General features: G+C 49.2%; 8 protein-coding genes across 8 annotated transcripts; 3 read left to right on the forward strand and 5 right to left on the reverse strand.

Annotated features, from left to right (window-relative positions):
* Nucleotides 1-548: 548 nt before the first annotated feature.
* BU24DRAFT_425856 (ubiquitin-domain-containing protein) lies at nt 549-1,328 on the reverse strand. The gene is made up of 3 exons (XM_033528840.1): nt 1,287-1,328; nt 1,005-1,104; nt 549-946 (listed from the first exon to the last, which is right to left on the reverse strand). Exons 2-3 carry the CDS (start codon nt 1,096-1,098, stop codon nt 576-578), a joined length of 465 nt encoding a protein of 154 aa, XP_033380378.1. The 5' UTR covers nt 1,099-1,104; nt 1,287-1,328; the 3' UTR covers nt 549-575.
* A 261-nt stretch (nt 1,329-1,589) lies between these two features.
* BU24DRAFT_495119 (uncharacterized protein) lies at nt 1,590-4,351 on the forward strand. The gene is made up of 3 exons (XM_033534102.1): nt 1,590-1,848; nt 1,904-3,540; nt 3,592-4,351. Exons 2-3 carry the CDS (start codon nt 1,973-1,975, stop codon nt 4,046-4,048), a joined length of 2,025 nt encoding a protein of 674 aa, XP_033380379.1. The 5' UTR covers nt 1,590-1,848; nt 1,904-1,972; the 3' UTR covers nt 4,049-4,351.
* A 3,100-nt stretch (nt 4,352-7,451) lies between these two features.
* Nucleotides 7,452-8,429, forward strand: BU24DRAFT_353469 (uncharacterized protein; the record flags this gene model as incomplete). Its single annotated transcript, XM_033523779.1, has 3 exons — nt 7,452-7,553; nt 7,610-7,846; nt 7,896-8,429. 3 exons carry the CDS (start codon nt 7,452-7,454, stop codon nt 8,427-8,429), a joined length of 873 nt encoding a protein of 290 aa, XP_033380380.1.
* Nucleotides 8,430-9,295: 866 nt separating this feature from the next.
* BU24DRAFT_425862 (uncharacterized protein) lies at nt 9,296-10,015 on the reverse strand. Its single transcript, XM_033528841.1, has one exon. It carries the CDS (start codon nt 9,911-9,913, stop codon nt 9,752-9,754), a length of 162 nt encoding a protein of 53 aa, XP_033380381.1. The 5' UTR covers nt 9,914-10,015; the 3' UTR covers nt 9,296-9,751.
* Nucleotides 10,016-10,718: 703 nt separating this feature from the next.
* BU24DRAFT_412578 (uncharacterized protein) lies at nt 10,719-11,259 on the reverse strand (the record flags this gene model as incomplete). The annotated part of the gene is made up of 2 exons (XM_033526122.1): nt 10,719-11,195; nt 11,251-11,259. 2 exons carry the CDS (start codon nt 11,257-11,259, stop codon nt 10,719-10,721), a joined length of 486 nt encoding a protein of 161 aa, XP_033380382.1.
* Nucleotides 11,260-16,815: 5,556 nt separating this feature from the next.
* On the reverse strand, nt 16,816-17,825 carry BU24DRAFT_268386 (uncharacterized protein). Its single transcript, XM_033522570.1, has 2 exons — nt 17,482-17,825; nt 16,816-17,426 (listed from the first exon to the last, which is right to left on the reverse strand). Exons 1-2 carry the CDS (start codon nt 17,710-17,712, stop codon nt 17,127-17,129), a joined length of 531 nt encoding a protein of 176 aa, XP_033380383.1. The 5' UTR covers nt 17,713-17,825; the 3' UTR covers nt 16,816-17,126.
* Nucleotides 17,826-19,766: 1,941 nt separating this feature from the next.
* On the forward strand, nt 19,767-20,515 carry BU24DRAFT_485337 (uncharacterized protein; the record flags this gene model as incomplete). The annotated part of the gene is made up of 2 exons (XM_033533384.1): nt 19,767-20,031; nt 20,088-20,515. 2 exons carry the CDS (start codon nt 19,767-19,769, stop codon nt 20,417-20,419), a joined length of 597 nt encoding a protein of 198 aa, XP_033380384.1. The 3' UTR covers nt 20,420-20,515.
* BU24DRAFT_425867 (NAD(P)-binding protein) lies at nt 20,282-21,671 on the reverse strand. Its single transcript, XM_033528842.1, has one exon. The coding sequence runs from the start codon at nt 21,585-21,587 to the stop codon at nt 20,604-20,606; it is 984 nt and encodes a 327-aa protein (XP_033380385.1). The 5' UTR covers nt 21,588-21,671; the 3' UTR covers nt 20,282-20,603.
* Nucleotides 21,672-22,125: the final 454 nt, after the last annotated feature.

The raw sequence follows: 22,125 nt of genomic DNA on the forward strand, positions 1-22,125 counted from the left end.
CTCTCCTGGAAGTGAGTTTTCTTTCTTGTTATTCATTTTTCAAATGGCGTTGGGAAGGGTTGCATTATATCATCTGCATAGAAAGGGGATGTATATGGCGTTTTTGTTGTTTTTGCATGATGGAGAGGAGGAACAAGGTGGTGGTCAGATGACAGATTGAGAATCATGGCTGAGGGAAGGGATGATGTTTATCGGAAAGTGATGATAGTGATGATGATGAATAGATATTGAAATAAATCAACGGTATAATTATATGTGAACTAGTGCGTAGAGAATCGAAGAGGAAGTCACTAGATGATGGTAAAATTCGTTCAGATGTCGGAAAAGGAATATATTGATTTCCCAATAGTCACGAAGTCGATGAGAAAGTGGGGTAGAGACATCAAGTACAAAGATCACGCAGGTGGCAAAAAGAGGTGTGTTTGAAGTCCGTGGACAGGTATCATTTGACTTTTTCGTTTAAGATAAGACGACATTGAGATAAACATCAAGCCCATCCCTCCTTTGTCATAATATGCCGTATAATCTCATTCCATCATCCCCAGATCCCTCGAAGTTCGTTCTTTTTTTTTCGTTTACTTGGACTCGTCGAAGACGTAGGTGAGGTGGCAGCGACCGCAGTACTGGCGGTTGTGCATGGCAGCCATGAAGACACCAGCACCGCACTCGGGCTGGGGGCACTCACGGCGGAGACGCTCGATCTTGCCGTCACCGTCGACCTTGTAGTACTTGAGGACGGCGAGTTTGGTCTTCTTCCTCTTGTGCTTGATCTTCTTGGGGGTGGTGTACACCTTCTTCTTCCTCTTCTTGCCACCACCACGGAGGCGGAGCACAAGGTGAAGGGTGGACTCCTTCTGGATGTTGTAGTCGGAGAGGGTGCGGCCGTCCTCGAGCTGCTTTCCGGCGAAGATCAAGCGCTGCTGGTCCGGGGGGATACCCTCCTTATCTGTTGGGGATTCTGTTAGAATTCCGCTTCGGTGTTCTATGGAATGACTGCTACGTACCCTGAATTTTAGACTTGACATTGTCGATGGTGTCGGACGACTCCACCTCAAGGGTGATAGTCTTGCCCGTAAGGGTCTTCACGAAGATCTGCATGGCGGCCTGGTTTCTCAAAGTCAGTCAAAATGTTCTGGAGAAGAGGTGGCGGCGACGACAGCAGTATGCTGAAGCGGATATGTTGGGGATTCCATAGGAAGGACGACTGGAAGAAGTACACATGTGTGTACGATACCAGTTGCCGTTCCATGTGGAAAGAAATTGCCATTTGGGGGGAGAATACACACCTAGACAATCGTGATTGTCCTCCTCAGTCGTCGTGTACAGAGCGTGGGTTGAAATTCGCGAAGGATATTGAAGACGCAGATTAGAAATTCACTGGTGGGCTTGGCAACGGAGCGGCGTTACCTGTTGCCGAATGACGAGGTTGACAAGGTTGACTGGGGCACGTGCATCGGTGGCTGACATAACCCATAACCGAAACTCGAACCGGCCTGACGTGTCTGGGGGCCCGAGCTAGCGGTTACCTCTAGCAACGGCCGTGTTTACTAGCTCCGTCTCGCGATCCAGACTATCAAGGTCGTCATCCTCATCCATCCACCTGCATTCAATCCCCATTCATCCCATCTGCAAGTACCTTTGTCAATAACGAACTTCTTTGTTCCATCCTACGCTCTACATCCACTCCCGGTTCTTAAAACAAAGAACCACACTCACAACCCTACTACTGTTTAAACGCGGGCTTCGGCCATCTACTACTTACTGTGACGCAGGCGAGAGACTGCATTCTGTACTGAAGAGACCATAAGGAGACCAACCGCCCGGCGGACGCCGCTTGCATTGCGTGAGGTAGGACAAATTGAACATCTCAGCAAGTCTCAATCAATAGCTAACATGCATTTAGTTTCGGACCTGACAGGATAACGGACCTTCCTAGGAAAAGAGTTTAAACCGGACTCGACGAGCATACAATATGCTGTCCACAAAAGCACCAGCCTCGAGCATTCAGCGCCGACGAACACAACATCGGCGCCAGAACTCAACACCAGCAACATTTGAGGCACCACGAGTACGAGCCCTACCTGCTAACAACCTACAACAAAAACGACAACAGCGGACGGGCGTGAGTCTTGATCTCCGAGGCCTTGACCTGGAATCAATTCACATGCCCCAAGGACCGCTGCCGGACCAAATCCATTCGGCCCCAGGACCCATGGATTCCTTTATGCAGGAGGACAGTACGGTAAGTATTACTAACATAGGACAACCCCAACAGCAATTTATGCAAGTAGCGCAATCGCACAGCCAGCCCCAGCCGGGCCCCCAGGAACCCTTTCTACGTTCTCCAGTACAGCAGTCTCTCTCCTCGCCACGGACGCCACGACGGACAATCCGTGGCCAGTCTCCACAACAAGCCCCCCTCTCCCCTTCCAAACCTCCCACAGAACAGCAATTGAAAGACCTACATGAGCACATACAGTCGGTGTATGGCTCATGTGGCCAAGTCTTCATCAACATCCTCCCAACACCAACTGCCACTCCCCAAAAGCCAGCGCAGTTACCAAGTCATGAGTCTCTCGATACGGCGCCAATGCCTCACAGTTTCTCCGACATGGCAGATATCAACCTAGAGCCGACATCGAGTGCCATGACCTTCGACTTCGATCATCCAGACGCCGACTTGGGCTATGAATCGTCGTCTTATTATACCTCGGATGCCCTATCCCCTTCACCGATCCCCTCGCCACACCAAAAGCCCCTTAAGCCATTCCTCGAGGGTATCGAAGAGCACCCATCACAACCCATGACTTTCTCGCAGTCATCAGAGTTCCTCTCCAGCACCGCCACATCTTCATTCCAAGACAATGTTGCCATGCCCATAAGCTCACCGGGCCAATCCTCTCTCCTCAATGATCTCGAATTCGATGCCAGCCTCGAGTACACTGGCATCTCGCCAGAGGAGGTGCAGAGATATATTAGCGACCAGGACCAAGTAACAAACAAATGGACCTGCCTCTACCCAGAATGCGGCAAAGTCTTTGGCCGAAGGGAAAACATCCGATCACACGTCCAGACTCATCTTGGAGACAGGCAATTCCGATGCAATGAGTGTGGCAAGTGCTTCGTCCGCCAACACGATCTCAAGCGCCATGCCAAAATCCACACGGGCAATAAGCCATATAAGTGTCCCTGTGGCGCAGGATTCGCCAGACAAGATGCTCTTACTCGCCATCGCCAGCGTGGCATGTGCGTTGGAGGATTCCCCGATGCCGTCAGGCGGCAAGCAAAGCGCGGTAGGCCCAAGAAGAACCGACCAGATATCGAAGAGAGGACAACAAAGGCAAACAAAACCCGACGGGCGTTGGCATCTGCAGCCTCGTCGGTCTCTGCAGGCTCGCCTGCATCCGATATCTACTCTGCTCGTCAATCCCCTTCGCCCCTCGGAGATCTTGAGATGGTTCAAACGCATGGACTTCCTCGCTCCTTCTCGACAATGGAGAGCTTCAGCGATCCGATGAGCTCTTCTTCAAATTCGTTCAGGTATGTGCAAGTACAAGCTCCCGATAGTCTCAAATACTAACATAACAACAGCTACAATACCTCCCAATATGTTGAAGCTTCACAAGTCAAGACAGAGAGTTTCACTTCATCCGACTCCTTCAATGGCGACGTAGCTTCATTCAACATCTTGCAACAACTTTCGCAAACTACACACACCCCTCCAATGTCCCCAGCAAACGCTCGACCACTATCGTCTGGTCTTGATGCCAAATCGGAAGCGCAGCAAAACTCGTGCACAGATGCTTCGACTCCATCTCATTCATCAATACAATCAAATCCATTCTCGACACCGCCAACATCACCGGCGGAGCCCAGAGAAGAGGACAGCAGCAATTTCAAATTCGAGCCTAGGGATGAGCTGGAAGACCTTTTCAGCTCACTGCCCGACAGCACGTGCTCGCAGTTCGATCTGGAGATGAATGCGATAAGCGATCTGACTTCGTTTGATTCGACCACCTACGACTTCTTGGACTTTAACAATGTGTAGATAAGTACTTTAATTGCGGCTGTTTGTTTGTTCGATGTATGATAGAAGCGGAGACTTATGAACGTAATGATTAAAAAGGCGTTCTACTTGTCTCTGGGATATAATAAAGGAGCATTGGGCGGGTGGCTGGGAAACACCTCAGGGTCTTTTACGAAGAATGAACTTTCTTGGATTCGAATGTTACGTTTTTAGGGTAAAGCGTACGCCTTTTGGCTATTAGGTTCGCTCGGCGCATTCGGTATCGGTGGTGATACGTAGCATATCACAAGTACGTAGAAAGAATGGAGATATGGTATTCAATCTTTTTCGAGTGCACTGCATTGACCACAGAGGAAACTATGAATCATGTTCTCAGAATCAAATCATAACGTCGAGACTCTTCGAGACAGAAATCGCCACCATATCTGTGCTATCGTATGCACATTGCACATGGGAGAGATAGTCCCCCTGGACTCCTTTCTCGTCAATGTTCTTATGCTGAGGGCCGGTTGGTACTCGTGGCATATAGCGGCAGTAGAAGCGGGTCCACACATGTCATTCCTCGGAAGGGGTTCGTTTCCGCCGAATGAAAATAGCCATATTGGCGATGTGTGATTCAATCGACTGTTATTGCCGCAGCCTAACACCTTTGAGTTGGAAACAATGAGATCAATGGGGATAAGTGTAAGTCTGTGGGGGCATCTTTGCTGTGTACAGACATGCACAGTAGCCAATGGTTTGAAGGTGAGAAGTCGGTGAGGGCGAATGCCACTGTCGTTGCAGCTTCTGAATTGGCAAATGATTCAGTCGGTTGACACAATGTCGTATTTGAAAGGTGATGAGGTTATCTTCTATCCGTTCACTGTAAATCAATTCTACGAAACGATGTTGGTGGAGCTCAACGTTCATGCCTGAGTCTCAATAATTTTGGATTTCTGAACAGCGGGATTAGACGGTCTGCTGTGCGAAGTCTGCTACCAACATTCTGGGGCCAAACATCCTCAAGAACTCTCAATCCTCATACGTCGAACCCGAATGTTGCAACACTCGCAATACGAACCGGTCAAAAGTCCTGACAACCTTTAAACCCACCAACCAATGCGCTGTCATCTCAGCTCCACGGCTCCTCTCCCAACGACACCGCCCACAGATCCCTCAATATACTCTTTCAGGAATGAACATCAACAAAGTGTCGAAGACTGTTGTCTCTGCGTTTGCCATTCTCGTTCTAGTGTGAACCGTTGGGGTGGGGATGGGAGTCTTTTTCTCTCGCCCGTGTAAGCAAAGCGTGAGATTTCCGCATGCGATTGGGCGCGCAAAACGCCTGCCGCTAAGCCGCTTCCAGGCAGCGATGAGTGTACTTTGAGATACGTGCAAGGACGTCGGGGGCACTAATGTGTTTCTAGAATAACTAGGGAATCATGGGTACGGAGGAAATCTTTTTTGTATTGTTTGGCTGCTGTAGGAGTGGAGTGAAATAACTATTTTCCCGAAATTCAAGGACGAGATGTTCAATTTGGATAATGAAAGTTGAAACCAACATTGGAAAAGTACATGACTGACCCGAAAACGTTAATAAATATATGGTATCCTTTCCAACTGTGCATAATTCCGCCCGAATATTGAAATAGAAAACTTGACCCGAAAGACGACTCCATGTGTCAGGTTTGGCATTTCCTCGCAGAGGGCAATCCCGCTGACCAACTCGCTATCAATGAAAATCAGATACCTCAATATGTTGATAAAATACTTGGCTTACATGCCAGACACTTCGTCCTAAAAAAATCCTCCTGTAAGACGATCAAGATGATCAAACGCATCATCGTCCCGCTGGTTGCTTTCGTGGAACCGCTGGTTGTTTTCTTGGACTATGAGGTCTTCTGTAAGACGTGCAATAGTATCAAGGACCTGTTGGTCTTCATCCACGACTGGGCGCACAACCCCCCGCCCCCCACTCCGTCTCTCGAAACCGTTTCCTCGATCCTGATGTCGGTGGCTACGCCGCATAGAACGACTCGGTAGATTGTGCTGGCCACGTCGAGCACTCGGATGCAGCGGGTCAACCCGCCTTTCTCGTCGCAACCAGTCCCGCCTGAGTTGGCGGAGTCGCCTCCGCTCTGCCTCTAGATCGAGTCGAAATGTACGCAGATACGCTTCGTTCTGCGCGATTTGACGCTCACGCTGGTAGAACTCTCGCCATTGTGCATTCCAATACTCTTGGTTGTCGCGCGCAAAGGTCGGGATGTTCTCGGGATTTCTCGATGCTAATGCGGTAGCATGCACTTCGAGGTCATCCAATATAGTATCTGTAACGTATGCGTTGGCTTCATTTCCACCGTGTGTACTCATTCCGATATCTGGTCGCTGACGTGCTTCGTCGACGTATCCGTTGATATTATCGTTGCCACCATCATTGTCGTCCACTTCCTCGACTTCCAATATAGTCTCAGCGTAGCCAGTTCCGTCACCATTTCTCGAACTGGATCCATTCCGATCATCTTCGCCGAAGTCGAACGACTCAAGAGGTGAATGAACGAAGCGTGAAGATGTACGTTCCCCCGTTGATGATGTTGGTTCGTCATCAAGAGCATTTCTGCCCAAAATTTCTCGTTGATCCTGTATCCCTGAACTCGCTGGCTGATGAAATGCGAATCCTAACACCGTAAGTCTTGTCGAGCTACGTCCTTGGTTGCGAGGCTGAGGAGCTGGCCGGTGACGGTAACGATACAACGGCACTTGATCATAAGAGCGTGGCATAGCTGAGAACCCCTGGTCCAGGTATTCCTGCAGAGGATGCGGCTGGAGGTGAGGTGGCAAATGTAAATCCCCATAGCCGTCCGGTATTCGTCCAAAGAAAGTCTCGTACATATTGTCTCTCCCTTCACGGCCGAAGAACGACTCTGAAGTTGAGAGGAGATCATCAAGCAAGTCATTAATGGTAGTGGTCTCCATCGCGAGGAGAATTGTTCCCCATGGGGTAGAGAGGAGAAAATCAACTCAGGAGATACTGGCAGGAGATATAACCAGCGACATCTCTGTTGACGGGTGAGAGATGTTTGCTTCAACACTTGTGTTACGTTGCGGCACCAATTCAGCGAATCAGCTGTCTTCGTGAGAGGACTTGGGTCTATACATAGAGTACTCGAAGGTCACAAGTGTGACATATTTGGCTTTTGTTGAGAGTAAGCCCCTAAGCTCCCTTTTTTACGTTTTGTTATTGAGCTGAATCTTTGACATTGAAGATTCCGAACATCTAGCACTTGCCTACCATACTACGTTGTGAATATTTGTCCACGTGATTCTGGATGTAAACAGTTTAACGCGTTTTGTCGTATGTGATGACATGCGTCATCGCCAAGCGCATCTGGCTACATCCCATCACCAGAACATCTCTGACAGAAAGAAATCCGCATATTGAGAGAAGATGCCGCAGCAACGACCGCGCCAGAATCCTATAAGATCAATACCACAAGTTTTGATCTATCCCACAAGAGATAATGTGCACGCCTGCTTATATCCCTTCAAGGTGCGCCCTCAAAGAGCAGTTCCAGCTGCAGGCAACAGGACACTGACAAAGAGTAGGGAGTGATTTATTTTGCAGCGCATCCGTTCCTATACCCTCTATTGAAGGCTCGACTTCTCCCTGCGTTTCTTCTCAGCTTATTTGTCTATATAAACCTCTTTCTCTGGGCCTACCTCCCCCAGGTAGCGTTCCTAGCGCTCTTTCACCGCGGAGGAAGCGCATGGGTGAACGGTACATTCTTGGTACTGGGAGAGGGTGCTGCTGCAGTAGCCATACTCTTTGAGTGCTTTCTGGTGGTATGTTATGGCCTGACCATTGCATGTGGTCCATACTAAGTCGATATAGGACGAGTCGCAAGTCGACATCTTCGATGCGGTCTTGGTTCACAAAGGCTACGACGACCTCGTCAGCCAGTTCAGGCCGGTGTCCGAAGACTCCTTGAACAATCCGGTCCAGCGCCTTGGTAAACCAACAAGGTCTTCGGTCTATGGTCCCTTCTCGTTCCGCCAGATTGCCGAATTCGTCATATTGCTTCCGCTCAACTTCGTGCCTTACGTCGGGGTGCCGTTGTTCCTCTTCCTGACGGGATATCGCGCCGGGCCTTTGCAGCACTGGCGATACTTCAACCTACGTGGATTTGATAGGAAGGCGAGGGATGCTTTTGTGAAGAGGCGACGATGGCAATATACCTGGTACGGTGCAGTCTATCTGATGTTGCAGCTCATTCCTGGCTTTAGCATGTTATTCTTGCTCACTGCAGCTGTGAGCTCTGCACTATGGGCAGCAGACCTTGAGACTGTGCGTCGTCGACGAGAAGCTCAGGCTTCCCCTGCACAAGGGTACACGGATGATGATGCAACGCCTGAGGAAGCCGTGTAGAGAGGTGTAGATAAGGAACAGTCCTAAAGCTGTGGGAACTATCCAATGACAATTTCCGCATGCATCCACATACGTCCCGCAATAATCGACCATCAACCCAATGATAAAAGCCTCACATTATTCTGACCGGAGACCCACATCACTATTTGGGGAATCAAGGGTCCAAGCTATTCATTTAGAGAAACCCACGCCTTGCCGTTAGTGACGGTCGAAGCACAAACAAAGGCAGCAACTGCTTTCGGATATCTCGGCGCGTCGAGCTTTCCCGCATAGCGAACTCTTCTTTGGAAACTTCACATGGACAATAAACGGACGCTTAGAATAAACGAGCAAGGTGCTCCCGAACTCGATCCAGCGCATCAGATTGCGTGGTATGGTGAAGACGTCAACACGCATGGAGAGCAGCGAGCAAAGCGGTAAACTCCAACCAGAGTCATCATACCCTTATCTTCATCCTTTCCAGTAGACAAGCGCATGCCATCATGAATCATCCATAATCCATGCTCCCGAAGTGCTCACCTACACCCTCATTATTGTGTAAAGTAAGGGCACATACAACTCTTGAGTGGGTGCGAACGAGCAAACGGAGCGATAACAGCGGCACACCATTCTTCCCTTCCCCTCCCTTCTCAGCCAGTAGATACTCGTAGTTAGAATCACACAAACCTTAGTTGCTTAATTAGACCAATCTGCATCAAGACCCTGCCTTTACGCCATACATAACGACAACGCCTATACGCTCCACCACAACGCAGATGCCAGCCGCAAGACGCAGATGCAGACGCACGTTGTCGATCCCCAATCTCCAAAGCTTCCAACAACTGACCAAAAATGCAACGCCAGCCTAGCCCCAGCCCAGCCCAGCCCCACACCCCGCATAATGGCACTCCCAATGCCTCCCTACATCTTCACGCAACACGAGTGGTAGATACCTATCCGCAGCCCTTCCCTTACCATTCACAGGCCGGCCACCGTTCGTTCGCCTGAACGGTCGCTGGCCGCTATTCTTCTTCTAGTTCGGTAAAGCAGCCGGGGAGGGGGAGGTGTGGTGTGGCTCTCCCATCTTGTCCACAATATCAAAGATCGAGCACACTACTTCCCGATGATGGCGTACCCTCCTTTCTCTTCCCTCCGACATCACAATCCCCGCTTCTCGCTCCCCGTTCAGGGTTTATTAAACTTTTTGTTCGTTTGTTGTTTTTTTGTTCAAGAAGCTGGGGTTTTTGACCGTTTTGGCGGCCCCTTTTTGTTGGGAGGTGCGGGGAAATGGTCCGCGGCCAGTGAGTGCCGCGGGCAAAACCTATGAATTCTGATTTTGTTATCTATCTTCCGGGGTAGGCATTGGGGAAAATTAGGTATAATTGAATGTAAAATTGGGCGGATGGTGTTGATGTTACGGGGGATTCATTAGGGATGGTTGTTGGTGTTGGTGTTGTGGCGAAATCGTCGATGGGGAATGTTTGTGAGGAGGGGGTTGAGGTCATAATCTGATAGTCCTCCCATCTCTCTCCCTCTGATGGTGTGTGGCTTGTGGAGGGTGGTGTGTGAACTTTTTCGATGCATCACATCAACGATTTTATCTTCATCTTGAGATGAGAGATGCAAAATGATGTTTTTATTTTCCGTTGAGGTCGATCGTTTCCTGCGGCGACATCAGTTGGGAAAACGCGAACGCAATGTCATGCATGGCGATAAACGTGCGTGTATGCTATCGAATGATGGACGGATTCGCTTTGAAAAGCGAAAGATCGGCATGTTCTGCTTGCGTCTCTTGGGATTTTGAACCTCACAGAAGGGAGACGATAATGTAAAGATTTCATATTTGCAAGATTGTATGTACGTTTTTTTCGAAGATAGGAAGTTTTACAAGCCATACGCAGAGTGAAAAGTTACATTTCAATTCATTCATTACTTGGTAAGTAGGTTTGAGTAGGCTTCTATTGTTTGTGAAGCCAGCCCAGCGCAATTTCATCGCGCGATCATTTTTCTCTTCTGCTCATTGCTGTCGATGAAATGCAAATGAGGGAGTGTATAGGGGTATCTTTAGGGGGTTTGTGTTGGTGTGTTGGTATACAACAATGTGATGAGGGTTTCCGTCTTCGCTACTCTTGAGTTATGCAAGTTTCCATGCCCGCTGTGCCGCCTGAGTCGTTCAAATCGTGACAAGATATAAAGATGAAAACAAAGGAAAACAGAAATACAAATGGTAATACAACAGATATGCCAAAGTCGAATGATAGATAGGGAGATCGGTCTGAACGTCCTGTCAGACCGGTACGATCTCCACATCTAGTGCCACGGCGACGCGAAGCTCTGCGTGGGACTGAAGTGCGTCGCAATCGAAGCGGCCATCTCCCGATCACCACTGGAGTGCCTACGACGTTGCTTCCTGATCTGTTGCTCCGTCTCGAGCAGCTTCTCCTGCACCCACGCCCGGTACTTGTCATCGGAACGGTTCTGGTTCAGGAGCTCGGTCAGGGTTGCCTTCATCTGCTGGTTGATGTCGCAGAGTGTTCGCTTTGCGTCGTCCCCCGTGTAGTCGACGCTGTGTCGTTGACGTTGAATTGGGATGGGCATTGGGCTGGGGAGGTGTGGCTCCGTGGCTGTGGTGGATGAGTGCATGGATGATTGCATGCTCTCGGTGGGTGATGAGGACATTGATCGGAATTCGGGTGATGTGGGTGATTGGGTTTCGAGCGAGAGTTTCCGGCGGATGTTCTCTTGTTGTGATGATAGTTTAAGATATCGCTGCATGGGCGGCTCGGACTGGGGATGTGTTAGTATATACGGGGTGGAAAGCTGAGGAGATTCTGATACGTACCTCGGCCATTGTGAATGTATGGTAAGGTTGGATGTCTGATGTTCAATGTTTGATGTTCGATGGGGTTGATGTCAAGTTTGATGTCGAGATAGTGATGGGATTGTGATGAGACGAGTGATTTGGATGGATTGTCGGTTTCGAACCGAAGGCAATATATGGGTTTATCAGAGAAAGATAAGAAGGTGGAGTGCTCAAAAGGATATCCGGGTTAAAAGCAGCTGAGAAAGGGTCCTCTCCTCTCTTCTCCTCTTTGGGGTATGCGGGGTCTGGTGGCTTCTGATATTGGCTCGGGGGTAATGCGGAGCGGGAACAGCTAAGCAGCCAGTAGAAAGAAAGGTTACGCAGGTTAGAATGATGAAGCCAAACAAATCACTCGAATGCGGGAGGGCAACCGGTGGTTCGCAATGGAGTGGTGTGAGCGGGAGCTGATCTATTTCCGGTCAGACGGTGGTGTGAATGGCGAATGGTGTTACTGCGAGTAGTATGGCGGATGGTGAATGGATGGTATGGGAATGGCGTGAATTGCGCTAGACGCCAGTACAAGATAGTATCAGGTTATTCTTGTTGGTTGTATGTAATGGTAATTGCGTGAGAAAATGGAGAAAAGATCAAAAAGAGAACAATCGTTCCAAAGAGGGTACTTGAGGATTCTATTTATCCGTCTTTGCCCTTAGTTGACATGATCGGAATCGGCCCCAGGGCGAGAATTGCATTCCACCATCGACACTCCACAACTCCACAATTGGCCTCGTAATTACCCTCCCCTCCACTCTTTGATTCCCTCTTTTGGTCCAAGCGGCCCTATGACGTTGAAAGGCCAATCCCTCAACTCCGTGAAGGAAGAACAAACCAACGCAGCCCGGCGTGCCTGACTGAAAATCCGGGATCGAGCCACTCCTGGGCACAGGCTGAGGCGTTGCCGACACTCGGACAAGGGAAGTCAATTGTGTGATTGTTTCGAATCTAAAATTCCTGGGCGGTGGGGATGATCATTGGTCGAGGCCATCTTGGGTTATGTTGATCATCTTTTTTAGATATGACTTCAAAGGTTAACGTCATCTCGTAAGACCACCAATTTCTTCCAAATCGGCGATGAGTACGACTGCACAGTGTTACAACCATTCTTGTGGGCACTGATCTACGAAATATCCAAATCTTTAATTCGTCACAACGGCAGTACCTGCAGCAACTTGTTCTTTCTAGGCGACCCTGCCTGCTCCGACACCCGAAACATTGTACCAGTAACCAACCACAGCATTGGGTACCATCCATCTACCGGTATCCTATTGCACATTCTGCACTGTGCGAGTATGATAAGGGAGAACGAAACCTGTTGAACCAGCACGAGTACTCGTAGGCCGAACAGTACAACTGCAGAAGTTACGTTACAATATTCTTGACTTGCGATCGAAACTCGATCCTCAGACACACGATCGACGTTCCTCAGCCCCACGTCATACGTCTCTCGCCCCCACTTATCCGACCTCTCTCAACGAGCAAGAGTACTGCCACGAGCCTCATCCCTCCAGCCTCAAGCCACTAAGACAACATATCAGCCGCCTTACTTTTTACTTTTCTCGAATACCAGGCGTGGCTTGAACCCGGCGTCCACCCGGATCGACCCTTCAAATTGCTCTCTCTGATAGGGAGGTCCGCGGAAAATAGAAACGAGTTTCAACCTGCGATCTGCAAGTGACGTGTTATCTGGTAACAGGATTGTCTCGAAACTCCATTGGAATGGCATCGCAATCATGGCCGGGCCTCCACCCTGCCTTACATACCCTGATGGTAGTCGACAGCCCAGCGTCCCCCATCATGGTTACTGGATGCTGGTATGACCATGGCAATTTGGACAAAAGTCCATGGTCGGGTGTACTCTAGCAATGGGCGTATGCGTCATGCAGGATGCAAGTCTTTTGACACCCAGTCTCCACGTGGACCCTACTTTTCTTTTTTGACGTCGGGCCCGGACCGGATCCCTCTTTTCTTATCTCATCGATTCCTGATCGTTTCTGGGTTGCGGTAAGTATGATATGGTATGCTGCTGTTGGGATTTCAAGAATCCGAGGGACGTCATACAGACGCAGCGCACGAGGGTAGGGAATCTAGAGATTCCACCAGATGGCTCAAGAAGCTATCCTTCCCCAACACCTCACAGACGAAGACAAGAGCGCGGAACCAAGATCTCACACATTAACGAATGCCAGGTTCATAATGACTCTGAAGTGCGGACATCATAGGCGCGTCAGATGTGTACAACAAGAACGTTTGTAGACTCTTGCGATAGGTCACCCGTCTCGTCCTCGGAGCCAGCTCATCAGAATTATGCCTATCTGACTACACCCCTTACAATGCCAGGTAATTATCGCAACAATGTGTGTCTAGAATTTAACAAGTACTACACCCGCAGACATAATTACTTCAGGATGAGGTCATACATCCCAAGCGCACGCATTCTCCGACGGCGGCGATTATGATAAGATGGGTTTCGGAAATCCTGATAGCCTCCTCCGAAGCCATGGTAATACATAGACAATAACTACGCCATGAAGCAAAATTTCGGCATCCCCAAAATGCTTCGGCCTGTCCATCGGCCTATTCCTCACCGTTCCACGAGTAAAATTAGTACCTATTGTAGAAGCTGGATGTCGGAGAATAGATAACCATGGGTCATGTTCCTGCGTCTTTGGATGTTCCGTGCAGGCAGGCTATGCGCCGGGTTTTGTGGGCATGACGACAGAACGATTTCATATCTATTCTATAGCAGGGAAATATATTCGAATATACGTGTGTCTGATTTAGTAAGTACGACGTACGAAACTCGCTCCGAGGAGGCTGAACTCTTGACACAATTATCGTACGGGCAGTCCAATATCATCAATGCCTATAGAACGAGACCATAAGTCTGGATCTATTGAATTTCGTCACAAATCATCATGTTTTGAAAGCACTTCTCATGGTCCCGTTTTATTTCACAGGTTCTGTTTTAGAGTAAAATCATAGGCCCCTACTCATGTGCCGGATTTGCAAGTATGTGCTGATATGATTATCTGTACATGTATATCTAACTGTCACTTCTAATCCAAGAAGACATGAACACAAGCAGAACACCACATGCGATTAGAACTTCGCCGTCCAACTCAAATCCATACATACGAAAATATATTCAATGATCTCGTATTTCTTCCATCATAACGTCTTGCGATTATTCCTCGTATAGAAAACCTGCATATTCTTGATATCAGCAAAGATGCTCCCAGCTTTTTCACACACACAATCGACGGAAACCGAAGTGTCCAATATAATCAGGAATCGGACCTCTAGACCAACTAACCAAATCTGATTTCTACAAAGTCACGCATCGATATTAGTGAATTTCCTCACGCGGTTCAGTTTCTTTTTTTCGATATCGCAATCACGACACGATATCTCTGGAGACAAGTGGTCGTCGCAATGCGAAACTCTCCGCGATATGCGAGGCCCCGAACTATGCCCGCGCGATGACCGCAACAACTTAATTAAATGAATTATGAAAACCGATATTCATGTGTGCCTTTCAAAAGAACAATGGCGAACAAGAAATGCCAATCATCCTCCAATGAAAGCATACGCAGACTCTATCACACTCACCGGTTTCTCGAAGAAAACTCAGTCAGCGGTGCAGATGTAATGGAAGTTGTGCAAATGAATTATGCAAGTCCGCAAACAAACAAGAACAAGCATAACTCACGAGATACCTCAAAAAATGGCTCCGTACGAGGTACAAACCCTAAAAGGGACTAAACAGACATAGAAATGAGTGCGTACGCGTCGATTACGGTGTCTGGTTAGCATTACCCTGATTGGACTACTTTCCACAGCAAAATTCAATAACACAAGTCTTACGCCTGCGCTTGGAAGAAAAAATCTCTCCACAGCGAGCGAGCGCCCTATTGATTTTTCTCTTAGTTCAAAGTGGAGGGTTATTGGTGTTAGCACTCCGTAGTATTACCATCTACCATCTAGTCTTTGGACCAAATCAAGCCTCGATGGATGAATTGGGAATTCGTAGTTCGCAGTTCATCTCGATTGAGCGACCGGTGAAATGTCAGCTGCAGACTTTGTTTGTCAGGAGGTAACTTGAAGAAATGGCTGTATTCAATGCAGCTGAGAGAAATGAAACTAAAACAATCAAACTCTTCATCTTGTCCTACGACGCACCTGTGTGTTGCAAAGAGTCTTGGATTCTTGGGGGAACATTCGACGGAGTCATCATTACAACTTATCCAAGCGATATCGAAAAAAGTGGTGTTGCAGTCTCCCCATTAAGTCATATCCCATCACGCGCCGTGACGATATACTCCGTATCTATCCACACGCGTCACCCCAGCATATAGCGATACACAAAACAATCGCTTGCACAATCCAACACCTCCCATCGCCCAAAAACGAACATGTACTTGTAGTAAACTCAACACGCGACCGCGACGACCATATCACACATCAGTAATCCACCGTCATCCTCGCTTCGCTCACGCGCCCTCCCGGAACCCAGCACCCGACATCCTCCCCTTTCCGCTCTAGCTCACAAGTTCACATCCCATAACTATCGGAATTCTAGAACCAACAAGTGTTAAACCCGTAGGTCGAGTAAAATTCTTGTAAGCCACAATCACACATCACACAATTGGTTCGCGCGTACACAAATGGCGAAGAACCGCAACACGACACAACAACAACACGAGCGAACCTCACCGTTCCGTCGTCCCGAAGTAAACCATGTGTGGTACCCCTGACTGCACACCACACCTACCCCCAGCCTTGCTATCTCTTCCTCGCCGTACGCCGGCGCAAGGGACGAACAGGACTTCGCGCGTAAGTAATCTAGACTTCCCAAGTTCCCACCCGTGTAGAACTGTAAATGAAGAGTGACGTCGTTGGTCCTTCGATCGTGCCTTGTTCCTGATTTCGTTATCTCCCGGCACACGGCTCACGGTACCGGGGGGGATAAAACGACGGAGAGTAGGTAGGAAAGAGTGGTTTATTGCAAGGCAATGCCGAGGGCTTGGGGTGTGCTTGGGGGTGTTTGGACGCTGTGGGTGGGTTTGATTGAAGGATTGTTTTGAGGGTGTAGTAGGCTCTGGAGCGGGTGGTAGGTTGGGGTTTCTTGGTTTATTGCTGTCCTTGTTTGTTTGATTGTTGGGTTGTTTTGTTTTGTGGTTTTTAGTTATGATGGGTTTGTAGGTACCTGTTAGTTTGGGCCAATTGAAGGGTGGTTTGGTGCATCTGGGGAGATGGTTCATACAACAGCCTTATGGGAGTTGCGAATTTCGGGGGTGGGAGCACGCAAGGCGAGCTTCTTTCAACGTCGTGAGATGCTTTCTGATTTTTGACGTGGTGTTCCTGATCATAATGTTAAAAATCACCATGAGATTTAAAGACTTCACAGGTTTGCAATAAGAGAATATGGTTTATGTCTGATCGACAGGCGTTTTTATTCGAGGCAGCCCTGAAATCTGAAGACCCAGAAGCGTAACCCTTCAATCAAAACTATTTACACGGAAATTCGCACTTTCTTCTGTACATTTGGGTATCAGGTAGTTCCAGCCCTTGGTTCGACTGTTTCTCGGAGCGCGCTTATGAAGAGAGATGGAGGTATATTAAAGTATGGGGGAAATTTGTCCAAAATTGATAATTATTTAGCGGGGGGTATCCGACCGCAGACTCACCATCGCAATGCAGGTGACATGAATGCAGAGCCCGAAGTCATAAACCGTGATTGAAATGGAACCGAATAATAATTCTTTCATCCAACGTCTTTTCTCGTCTCCTGTCAAACATCCAGAAGAGACAATGGTCGGAGGAGATCAATGCTCTTCAAGAGGTTGAGATGCTGCTTACAAAAGAGCGGCACCGGCGGCGAGGAGACCGACGAAGCTGACACCGACCTTGGCGGCAGCGCCGGTGAACTCGGAGGGAGGAGCGGCACCAGTGCCAGAAGGAGCAGGGGCAGTGGGGTGAGTGCCGTTGCCAGTGGGGTAGACGGGGACAGGAGTGGTGTGGACGGGAGCAGTGTGGACGGGAGAGGTGTAGACAGGAGCAGTGGGGTAGTGAGTCTCAACGACAGTGCAAGGGCAGTCAGTGATGGTGAGGGTGGTGGAGGTGGTGACAGTGTAGGTCTTGCCGCCCTGGGTGAGCTATCAAATGATGTTAGTATCGTGACATTGGATTTCAAACGGGGAGAAAGCTTACGGTGGTGGGCTCAGGGCAGACGGTGGTGAGCTCAGAGACGGTCTTGGTGACATAGACGCTGGAGGAGACGGGGTATCCGGAGGAGACGACAGGGTATCCGGAAGACTCAACGGGGTAGGCGCTGGAAGAGACGGGGTACTCGACGGGAGTAGAGCTGTTGGCAGCAGGGTAGCCGTAGGCAGAGGCCTGGGCACCAGCGATGAGGGCAACGGTAGCGGCGAAGTACTTCATTTTGACGGTTGAGTTTGGTGTTTGGTATATTAAGTTATACGGGAGGCGGTATTAATGTTGTTGATAAAGAATGTAATCGGGGTAAGACCGGTTGGTATTAGGAGTAGAGCGAATGTGTACTGAGGTAGAGAAAAGAAGATTGAGACTCGATCCGGGAGGGCATTTTATATGAATAGCACTCTCTCCCTGTGCTCATGAATTGATATCGATATTGGATGAAGGTAAACAGGGGCAGCTACCATGGTTGCACTCGTCAACCAGTATGTGGGGAGCTTGGCCTGTCCGTGGCGTCCTTGGTCGAATTGCTAGCAGCATACGAGAAGGCGTGGCAGGATAGGAGAACGTATGATGGAGTCACTAGCCGCTCCTCCCAGCCTGGGCTATCAGAGGGAATGTGAGCAGTTATTGACGACCGTGCTCCAAGAGGGAATAGTTCCAGGCACCAGATTAAACATCCAATATCAATCAGCAGGGGACCGTTGGTAGTCCAAGCAATTCAACAGTTCCATGGTCCACACCTAGCTCTTTTCCCCTTCGCCCAATCTGAGCGCGAAGGTTGTAAGCCCTCGGAGACCACTGCGCGCACAACCGTGACCTCCAGAGTCAAGATTCGAAGGTTTTTGGCAGGCTGATACATACGATTCGTCGCATGAATTCACGGCGGAGTGTCGTACGACCAAGCAGCCAGTAAATCAGATCGTAACCCTCAGCCCTTCCCCTTTTGTGCTTGCAGTAAGGAGATCGAGCTCTACTTTCGAGAACTCTGTAATTACCTAGAGAGTACGACGTCTGTCGCTCTGTAGCAACGTCCTACCTTGTTGCTGTGTACATTTCCGTGTGTCCCCAGCCGATCAGCGCGTGCTGCAGAGGTCGAGACCAAAGCGATCGCGCTTGTCAGAAGCAAGGCTAAGGACAGGAGAGGCCCGCATGGCGGCGACCGAGAATAGTCGTAGATAGTGGAGACCTCAGGTTGGTAGGTTACAGGAGGAGAGGATGTCAGTGTGGTGTGGAGCAGTTCTTGATCCGCGCGGGTTCCTGCGTTGATTCTGGGCCTTGGACAAAGCCTGTTCTACCGTAGGGCCACAAGGGGAAATTCAGTCCGTGACATTGCATGGACAACGTGGGCGCCTCGCGGATTGTGCCAAGTTGTCTCCCCTGACATTGTGGAGAGACAGAAATTCGACAGCTCTTCTCTTCACCATGTCTTTTCATGCAGCGTCGTAGCGTCAATTAACAGATTTACTCGGTGCTGAACGAAAAGTCTTCTTCATCATTCTCTTAGAGTAAACAATAACAAAAACAAAAACAATAGTTACGGTGTGGAGATGGTTGGCGTACCGGCGTGTATGTGTGCGTTGTAAGCGTGGAGCTGATGGTGCGGTTAGACCGGTGGTAGCGTGTCACGGTCGGTGTCGTTAGCTTCTCTCCCTATCAAGTATCAAGCTATCTACCCTACCGCTACCTTCGTACCTCATCCATTACCCAACTCTCAACAACCATCCGGAGTCTAAAAATTGCTACCATCACCCATCCAGTCTTCCCCGGATGCATGCCGAAATAACACTCACCCCCTGGTATCGACTTCATGCATGCTATTCCTGCTCGGTCGGCCCCGGCCAATGCCAACCAATCCATTTGACCTTGGAAACAGTGTCAAATCTCTCCCAGCAGCCACTGAGGTCTCGCTAGAAAGAAACATAGAATTTGCCTTCCACGAGTCTATTATCTTTTTCCATTAGATACACTCCAAGTACTCCGTAGTCCCGGGTGAACTTCTAGAGACTTGGAAGGCATAAAAAACCTGTTTGAGCGGAAAAACTCATTGAGCCAATAAGGGGGTTCCTAAATTTGTGTACCTACGCCCGTAAATCCACGCGGGAATTATTTGAGTCAAGCAATACAACACCCCACTCCTCGTACTATTACGCCACCTACATAATACGGATACAAAATCAACTCCTTTCGGTCTCCTTTTCATTTGCTTGTTACGAGGCTAGTCCAAGCGAGAGCTACCAAGTCCTAGTTCAGTTTGATGCCATTCCACGTATCAAGATATGGCTTCCAAAATCACGACGAAACCTTCTAAGGATCAGAACACTCGGTCGTCTGGTGGGAAATTCCCCAAAGACTGGCCATCCAGCACTCCGTATCTACACGCTCAGAGCTATTCCAAAGCACTCGCCAAAGAGGCACTCAACTCACTGATTCTTCCCAAATCTGACCTTCCGGTCAATGAGCAGCTTCGCATATCTACAGCTCCCTACACTAACGTTAGGATAACAAAGATATCGAATCCGTCTCATCCTGCCCATGGCCAAAGTGGACTGTTCGCTGCTCAGAATCTACCTCCCAATCCTTCGTGCTACCCTATCTAGGTTATGTTCATGATGCCAATGATTTAGATGAGAAGTCCGACTACGATCTCTCACTCGACCGAGACTTCGGAGTAGGCGTAGATGCCTCTAACATGGGCAACGAGGCTCGCTTCATCAACGATTACCGTGGGGTATCTACAGGGCCCAACGCTGAGTTTAGGGATGTCTACTTTGACATCGGTGGTGGGAAGATTGAGAAAAGGATAGGTGTATTTGTCCTCACCGCTGGCAAGAGTGGGAAACGAGCTAAAGGGGTCCCGAAAGGCCAGGAGATACTGATCAGCTATGGGAAAGGATTCTGGACTGAGCGGATGAAGACTGAAGATGTCTGACTGTTTCATCACAGCCTGATATTAGTTATCGGTCCACACGATTGGGTTTACTCGCTTCGGTGCATACCGTCCAGGGAGCGTAATGGACAGTGTCGCTCCCATCATGCCAAAGATTGAAAGCTGACATGTGGCACGGTGCCCGCCATCGATCATCTATCAAATATTAACAGAACCACAGCTAAGGCTACATGAAAGCCCCAATCTTGTCCTCGCACCACTCCCAGAAGTCCCGGGCCTTGCCCTGGTCGATCGCCTTGTATACATCCTCCCTCGAATTCGGCTTGATCACACCCCATGGCCATATATAGCAGCCGTTCTGCGCCATGCTAATCTTGTCCGAGAACCCCGCGAACATCATCGTATACGCCCCATACTTTGCCTCGTAGAGTACTGTATATCTGAGGAACAGCACCAGTAACCAATTCTCTCTGGCATATATATTCGTGTACAAGTTCCCCGGATTCTGGCAAACACTGATGATATCCTGATCTCCCCACCTGATAGCGCTCTCATGTGCAAGCAACAGGTTAGCAGCCTTCGACTGGGCATAATCTGGATGCTGCGAGATTGTCTTTCCTTGGTTAAGGCGCTCAAAATCGACTCCTCCCAGCGGTGCATTCATCTCAATCTGAACCGAACCTGTCCAAACCACACGCGACGGTCGTCCCGCATTCTTCGCCCCAGCACCAAGATGTCGAACAAGCAAGCTCGTCAATAGGAATGGACCCAATGCATTCGCTGCCATGGACAATTCGATACCCTGTGGGCTCGACCTCCCCGGTCGCGACGGCATGGCCGCGTTATTCCAAAGCACATGCAACTCCTTCTCCTGCGCCGCGAACCTCTCAAACACCGGTTTGACTGTACATAGATCACTCAGATCGAGCCCATGCAGCGACCTTAGACAGCCTTTTTTCGCCACGCCCGTCGAAGCAGACGACGCTTCGATATCCTCGATCGCCCGTGCGATCCTCTCCTCAGACCGACCTGCAAGGTAGATCCTCGCCCCCGTCGGATACAGAAACCTCGCAAGCTCCTTTCCGATCCCCGAATTCCCACCCGTGATGATGAAAACTTTTCCCTCTTGGCTCCCAGGCGCGAGGTTCGCTTCCGTGAACGAAGGCGCTTCTGCGGGGAAGTATTGCTGCCACATTGTCTTGAGCGACATCTTGGCTTCCGGGACTCTTGGGAACAGCGGCTGCAATCACGAGAAAGCGGGTGGGAGAAAGCCAACAATTGCGGTCACGATATATCACACAGTAAAGCTTGGTTGTGTGGATCTGGACGACTACTGCTGATATCACGTTACCTTTGGACCCACCTTCAACATGCGACTATCAGGCTCGTTCTTGGCTCTATCTTTCTATATATCAAGTCTCGTAGAATTTAGTATACATTTTATAACTTCTGGGTCATTCTTAATCATACTACCGCCCCGTATACAGGGTCTCTGTGATTCATCTACAAGATTTCCATTTACAACCACTCACCAGCAAGTCAAATAGGAATGCACTTTCGATGGCCTATCGTATACATGTATGCGTCTTACAGGATTCTGAAAAGAGGAGATAATACGTGCATGTGTAAGAATCGGAACTGTGCAGTCGGTGAGCGGAAGGAATAATTGTGGTTTTTGTCGGTTGGTGGAGAAGGGGATGGTGAGTGCTCGCAGTAGGGAGTATGATCATGTACAGACCGGGATAATA

This window comes from Aaosphaeria arxii (assembly GCF_010015735.1).
Source record: "Aaosphaeria arxii CBS 175.79 unplaced genomic scaffold BU24scaffold_8, whole genome shotgun sequence".
NCBI classification, from domain to species: Eukaryota; Fungi; Ascomycota; class Dothideomycetes; order Pleosporales; genus Aaosphaeria; species Aaosphaeria arxii.

Coding starts and splice junctions, on each gene's coding strand:
- BU24DRAFT_425856 (XM_033528840.1), bottom strand. CDS start 1,098: ATGCAGATCTTCGTGAAGACCCTTACGGGCAAGACTATCACCCTTGAG. Junction 947..1,004: donor TGTCAAGTCTAAAATTCAGG/GTACGTAGCAGT, acceptor AATCCCCAACAG/ATAAGGAGGGTATCCCCCCG.
- BU24DRAFT_495119 (XM_033534102.1), top strand. CDS start 1,973: ATGCTGTCCACAAAAGCACCAGCCTCGAGCATTCAGCGCCGACGAACA. Junction 3,541..3,591: donor TCTTCTTCAAATTCGTTCAG/GTATGTGCAAGT, acceptor ACATAACAACAG/CTACAATACCTCCCAATATG.
- BU24DRAFT_425862 (XM_033528841.1), bottom strand. CDS start 9,913: ATGACCTCAACCCCCTCCTCACAAACATTCCCCATCGACGATTTCGCC.
- BU24DRAFT_268386 (XM_033522570.1), bottom strand. CDS start 17,712: ATGAAGTACTTCGCCGCTACCGTTGCCCTCATCGCTGGTGCCCAGGCC. Junction 17,427..17,481: donor TCTGCCCTGAGCCCACCACC/GTAAGCTTTCTC, acceptor ATCATTTGATAG/CTCACCCAGGGCGGCAAGAC.
- BU24DRAFT_425867 (XM_033528842.1), bottom strand. CDS start 21,587: ATGTCGCTCAAGACAATGTGGCAGCAATACTTCCCCGCAGAAGCGCCT.